Genomic DNA, 6,372 nt, shown 5'->3' with positions numbered 1-6,372 from the left:
AACGCTGAATGGTACACTCTCTCCTTCTCCAAGCTTGCCCATATTTCTTGAGTGCTAGCGGGACCCTGCCTACCTTGATGAGACTCACTCAAGATGCACCAAGGATCTCAAACTCAAATTCTGAAAGCCAATAGTCACCTCAGTCTTAGATTCCTGTCTGACGACCACGTGAAGGGCACTTGATGCTGGATGGAACCTCCCACCCTGACTCCCAACCACAGCAGGCCTCCACAGGAATTCCCCAGGGAATGAGTATGGCCCTGTGTCTGCTCTGGGACTGTCAGTAAGGCAGGGGAAGTGCTGACCTTCCCACCCGGGACTCACTCAAGCGCACAGAACAGCATGGAAACAACTGGCCAGCAAGCTTGTAAAGGAGGACTCACTCTTGGCAGGCACCAGTTGTGTGGGTCCATCTTTAATTATTTTAAATATGAGTAAAAGTACAGAATAAATGTGACTCGCATATCATACCTTACACAACAAGGGAGGGAAGGTGTCATACACCCTGGCACACGGCTTTGGGAATACGAAGTGTCTTCGGTACCAGGTCTGTGTTTCGCTTTGGTTTGGGGTGACAGGCTCGAGAACCATCACCCAAAACACTGCCTGTGCTCTCAACAAGAGGGGGCTCCAACCGAGCAAAAGCAAAGGCAGTGCTGGTGACCCCCGGGGAGGGAGCAATAGAGAGAAGACTGGGTCCAGATGGCCACACATGGTGGAAAGGGAGGGGCTGCACGTATAAAAAAGATCAGCAATGAACCAAATAATATTGGAAATAATACCTTTGGCAATACTTCTGTAAGAAGTAGAATCACGCGACATGTTATTCACATGCATAGGAGTGCGTCAGAAAAATCTCTTAGAGTCGTGGTTGGTGTGGGGCGGGAAGATATGTCCTGGAAATGACAGGCGAAGGGGTGGACAAATTAATTCATAAAGGCATCATGTCTCTAATGGAGGAGAAGTCCCATCAGCAAGACAGCTGAGAGGGCCCTGCTCAGTATAAGCGCGAGTGTGTGAGCGTGCACGCACACACACACACACACACACACACACGCACGCACGCACGCACGCACGCACGCACACATGGTATTCCAAATAAATACTCTCTCGTGCTCTTTCTCACAGGCTTGCACCTCTCCCTCCCTCTCTCTCTCTCTCTCTCTCTCTCTCTCTCTCTCTCTCTCATCTCTTCCCAAAGCATCCTTGTACTCAGGCTAGATTTTCCCACTGGCTGCCAAGCCAAGTGGCCACCATGAGAGAAGGGGGAATTGTCCTGGAACACAGGCCACAAGACACACAGTCCCTTCAGTAGCAGAACGAGCCCAGTCCATGCTGATGCCCAGAGCTCTCCCAGAACCTTCCAATGAGCTGAGAGTCCCATCTCCAACAAGTGTGGACCGCAGCAGGACTCACACAGCCGAGCAACTGCATAGCCTCCTGCTGCCAAAGCCCAGCTTTTCTCACACGTCCAAGTGACAGTCAGGCATGTAGTGTGTACACTTTCTGACGCTGGTAGACAGGATCCTGACCTGAGAACACAGCTTCACAGGCAGCATCCCTTGGCAACGCTCCAATGAAAAGCTTTGTGACATCCCCACCTTGTCCTGTGTGCCAAGTGGGTTTAAGCTGTTCTCTCTGATATTCCCTGGGGTCTTTATTTTAAAAATGACAAGACTTTCAGCACATCCTTTGCAAACCAAGCTGCTAGCAGGCCTGGAAAGGTTCATAAAAATCAAAGCTATCTCCCAGTGACACCACATGTGGCCCGAGCTTAGTTTGTGAGATGTGTTTCTGAGGACATTCTAAGGGTGTCTTGAGACTCACCCTTAGTGAGTTACAGAACTTTGGCTGCACATGACAGAGAATGTGGATAAAGATTCCTCCAACAGGAAGACAGAGGGAGCCTGTAACCAGCCAGAACCAAAAACTAAAGCATGGGGAGGGCTTCACTTCCCTCCTTTTCCACTGTTCGATGCCTTGAGGTTGTTCTGTTCTGGCATTAACAGCAAAACTTCCCGTTCCAAATATAAACTGAATTCCTTCAGGAAAACATCCAAAGGAGCAGAGAAGAGAGGCAGGGCCAGTCAAATTCGAGAAGCGGTTTGTTTTAAAACGCTCCTTCTCTATGCTGGGCATAAACAAAGTGTATGGGCAGAATAGGTCAGAGAGTCGAGCCTGCTGCCAAAAGCTGACTTCTGAGTTTCTTCTGAGCACAGCAAAAGGGAACAGGGCTCATTTCTGGTGTCACTGAAGGGCTGACTTGGGAATACGAACAAAAACAAAAGAGCCTCCACTCTCCAAGCAGCTCTGATCTCTGCCCACATGGGGTTATCGATTTATGCAAGGCCTGCTGGGATATAACACGTGAGGGGCAGCCCCTGAACATGGCCTCAATCGGATCCCAGAGCTGTCCAACCCTACACCCAGACAAACTCTCCTGGAGGAAGGAAGGCAAGGCTGGTCTATGGCCTCCCGTAGCCTCCTCTTCCTACCCACTGGGCGCCAGAGATCCATTGCCCTCCTGAGATCCAAGGCACTCTTGGGAACAGACAGAAGTCTACCCCCAGTGTCGTTTCCAAGGCTTCAGGTGAACAAGCCTAGCAATCAAGAGCAGAGCTGCTGAACATGGCAAGGAAAGTTTTAAAAATAGTTCCCACAACAGGTGCCTTGGACGTGAGAAGAGGATTGGGTGGGGCTCCAGAGGTTTTCTCCACACTGTGGGTGACAGTTCTCTGCCTGGAGACTTTTAAAGTCATGGCAATGACAGAGTCAGTGGGCCCAGCTTCTGCAGAAGGGACTCAGCTCTCACGTTGTCTTCCAGGCAAATGCTTCGTCATCCAAGACCTGTGCCAGCCTTGTGTTGAAAGGCCCATAGAATTCATGCAGGATCTTCTGGGTGATCGGCCACATGGGTCCCAGACTACGATCCTCAGGACGCCGTGTGTTGGATGCAGGGCTCTTGGTCATCAGAGCTTCCTGCTTCTCACTGAGAGGCCCTAGAGTGAGAAGGAAAACGGTCCTGTAAGGCTGGAGGTGTCACTTGAAATGAAGGGGACTTCATATGAATCCTAGGTGACCCTCATGCTCAGCCAAGGCTTTCCTTTAAGAAGATGTGGTTAAACTGGAAAGATGGCTTAGTGGTTAATAGCGCTTGTTCTTGCAGAGGACCTAGCTTCTATTCCTAGCACCTACAAGGGGCTCACAATCATCCATAACTCCACTTTGAGGGGGATCTGATACCGTCTTCTGACCTCTGAGGGCTCCAGGTACAAACATGATCTATATCTATATCATCTATATCTATCTCTATCTACACATATATACATACATGCAAACAGAACAAACATAAACATAAAATAAAACATATAAATCTTTTTAAAAATAAAAAAAAAGATACGGTTGGATTCATTTGGAGAAACCAAGGAAGGGGGAACCACTGGACACTGCAAAGTAATTCTAAAGCTCAGGCTCATGCCAGCCATCAGGGGCGCCCTGCTGGTAGTGAGATGGGGTCCTTTCACCTTTGGGCCACCTGAGAGTTCATTTCCACCTACTCCGTGGGCTGCCTTCAAGGCCCATCGCTTGTCCTAAGTAACTACGTACAGGGACTTCTGTTTCCTGGAACTCTGCCACCATCATTTCCGGTCTGGGTTCCTGTGTGATACAAAAGGGATTGGGTCTCCTCTTTCTTGCTGTGAAGTATCAGAAGAGCAGGAGGAATGGGGGCCCCTGTACCTGTAACAGTTGTATTATGGGGAGATGCCCCAGGGCAGGCCAGCTGCTGCTGCAAATAATGCTCTACCACCCCATCCCAAATGTCTGGGTCACCAGCTGCTCACACGCTCAACCTCTGGTCACTAGACCACCAGCTTCTCACTCTTCTGAACCTCCAAGCCCATAGGAACCAACCAAAATCATTCCCATGGCCCAGTGTCAAGGGTTATACAAGACAGAACACTAGCCTTACAGTCCTGTCCCTCTTAGGAACAGAAGACAACCACATTAACGCAAGATATCTCTAGGTGGCTGTGATGGTTTGTATATGCTTGGCTCAGAGAGTGGCACTATTTGGAAGTGTGGCCTTGTTGGAGTAGGTGTGTCACTGTGGGCATGGGCTTAAGACCCTCACCCTAGCTGTCTGGAAGTCAGTCTTTCACTAGCCACCTTCAGATGAAGATGTAGAACTCTCAGTTCCTGCACCATGTCTGCCTGGATGCTGCCATGCTCCCACCTTGATGATAATGGGCTGAACCTCTGAACCTGTAAGCAGCCCCAATTAAATGTTGTCTTTATAAAAGTTGCCCTGGTCATGGTGTCTCTTCACATCAGTAAAACCTTTCCACTGTCAAATGAAAGACAAAATAGGTCTAACTCTTAAATGAAAAATAGAGTGTCTATATTCAAGCCCCACCACCAGCTTTCAGAGAGAGAGAGAGAGAGAGAGAGAGAAGAAAGAGAGAGAGGGAGGGAGGGAGGGAGGGAGGGAGGGAGGGAGGGAGGGAGGAAGAAAGAAGGAAAGGAAAGGAAAGGAAAGGAAAGGAAAGGAAAGGAAAGGAAAGGAAAGGAAAGGAAAGGAAAGGAAAGGAAAGGAAAGGAAAAAGAAAGTCAATTCACTGGCTAAGAGTTCTGAATTCCATTGGTGGCCCAGATATATTTCAAGAAATACTCACTTAACAAAACTCCTAAGCCAGGTCGTTAAACAGAACTATAGGAAATGTCCCATGAAGAAGAATGGCCTGGCCTGACATTTAGAGCCTCCACAGTTGTCCTTGGGTGACTTAGCCACACCCAGGCAGCATACCTCACTTCTGTATGTGCCTCTGCATGGTCAGTTAGAGCAACCTGAGACCTGGTATCCTCAAGCTGAAGGCAGGCCATGAGCCTCTGACTCCAGAGACTCCCAAGCAACACCAGCCACGATGCAATACCCCAGCCATTCTCAACCTGTGGGCCGTGATCCCCCCTGGCAAGCATCTATCTCCAAAAGTATTTACATTGCAATTCCTAGCAGTAGCAAAACTGCAGTAATGAGGTAGCAACAAAAATAATTTATGGTTGGGGTCACCACAACACGAGGAACTGTATTAAAAGGTCATAGCTTTAGGAAGGTTGAGAAGCACTGCAATAGTCAGACCTCCACATTCCATGTCCTAGCCACCTACTTGAGTGGCTTCAGAATTCAATCCATCTCCTCTTCTCCTTCATTGATACCTCTCTGGCCCCTCAGCAGTGTGGGTCCTCCATCATTATAGGCCCACTGGGACAGTACCTACCTTCCCCTTTGGGATACAGTCACCTCCTGAGATAGACTGGGCTTCCTTCAGCCAATTTGAAAGATCTCAAAGGAGCGCCTCCTCCCCCAAGCTTGCCCACCGTCCCATGCACCATGGTCCAATCAGTAGTTACTAAGTGAGCAGGAACTGAGCTGGCACCTCTTCAGGAGTCCCTTGGCCTCACACAGCTCATCTCTTCCTATTTTACCTTTAACCTAAAGCCCTCCTAAGGAGCCCACATGCCATGGGGCAGGGGAGCATCTCCCTCAGAGGGTGAAGTGCTCATAAGTGCTTGTTCTGCAAGCATGAGGACCTGAGTTTACATCTGCAGCATGCCCCTAAAAAGCTGGGTGTGGCAGCATGTGCCTATAACCCCTACACTGGGAAGGAAGAGATACGCAGACCCTCGCACTACCTGGCTACTAGTCAGTCTAACCAAGACTGCAAGCTGGGTTCAGTGAGACATCAGAGGAAGATACCGATGTTGGCATCTTACTTGTACACATGTACATGTGTGCTTGCTCGCTCGTGTGTGAGTGTGTGTGTGTGTGTGTGTGTGTGTGTGTGTGTGTGTGTGTGTGAAAGCCCATATCCCTGAAGTTTGTGCTGAGCCCCCCGGACCCCCTGCCTGAAGCATGATACATACCCAGGTTTAGAAACTGGAAGACCTTGTGCATGGTATCCTTGACATTGGATGCGTGGTCTTCCAGCCGTAGAATGAGGAACTGCTCCTTCCTGAAGACAGTGAGCCAATCCAGGAGGTACACAGCGTACAGGCCAACCTGGAGCCTCACCTAGGAAGGAGGAAGAGGGTGTTACTGCAGGAAAGCCTTCCCCAGCCCTGGGAGGTGCTTTCCCAAAGCATGATAGACCAACTCCTCGTAAACTAACACAGAGTCACCTTAGCCATCAATTACCTTCCTACATCAAATCTTAACACAAGGCACTCTGTGCCACATGTGCAAAGACTCTCCACTCTTAGGGTTGCATTAGTCTTCACACAGGTGGCTCCAGCCTCTCCTCACAAGTGAGAAGCACAGGAAGGCTCTCAAGGGCATACACGGTCTTTGCATAAGTGGGTGGCTGTCTCTCTGCT

General features: G+C 49.5%; 1 protein-coding gene across 3 annotated transcripts in view; it reads right to left on the bottom strand.

The window, feature by feature from the left end:
* Positions 1-362: 362 nt before the first annotated feature.
* Positions 363-6,372, bottom strand: part of Chst15 (carbohydrate sulfotransferase 15) — an 83,937-nt gene continuing 77,927 nt past the window's right edge. For all 3 annotated transcript variants that reach the window (XM_029479407.2, XM_029479409.2, XM_021167476.3), the window contains exons 7-8: positions 5,923-6,070; positions 363-2,999 (exon numbers count right to left, since the gene is read on the bottom strand). In XM_029479407.2, the coding sequence (XP_029335267.1) occupies positions 2,809-2,999; positions 5,923-6,070 (339 nt within the window). In that variant the 3' untranslated portion in view covers positions 363-2,808. The remainder of the gene's footprint in view (positions 3,000-5,922; positions 6,071-6,372) is intronic.

Source organism: Mus caroli, unplaced genomic scaffold (genome assembly GCF_978045245.1).
Source record: "Mus caroli unplaced genomic scaffold, Mus_caroli_1 scaffold_8, whole genome shotgun sequence".
In the NCBI taxonomy this organism is placed as follows: domain Eukaryota; kingdom Metazoa; phylum Chordata; class Mammalia; order Rodentia; family Muridae; genus Mus; species Mus caroli.
The sequence above is the reverse complement of the archived record's forward strand: the minus strand, read 5'-3'. Positions and strand labels throughout refer to the sequence as shown.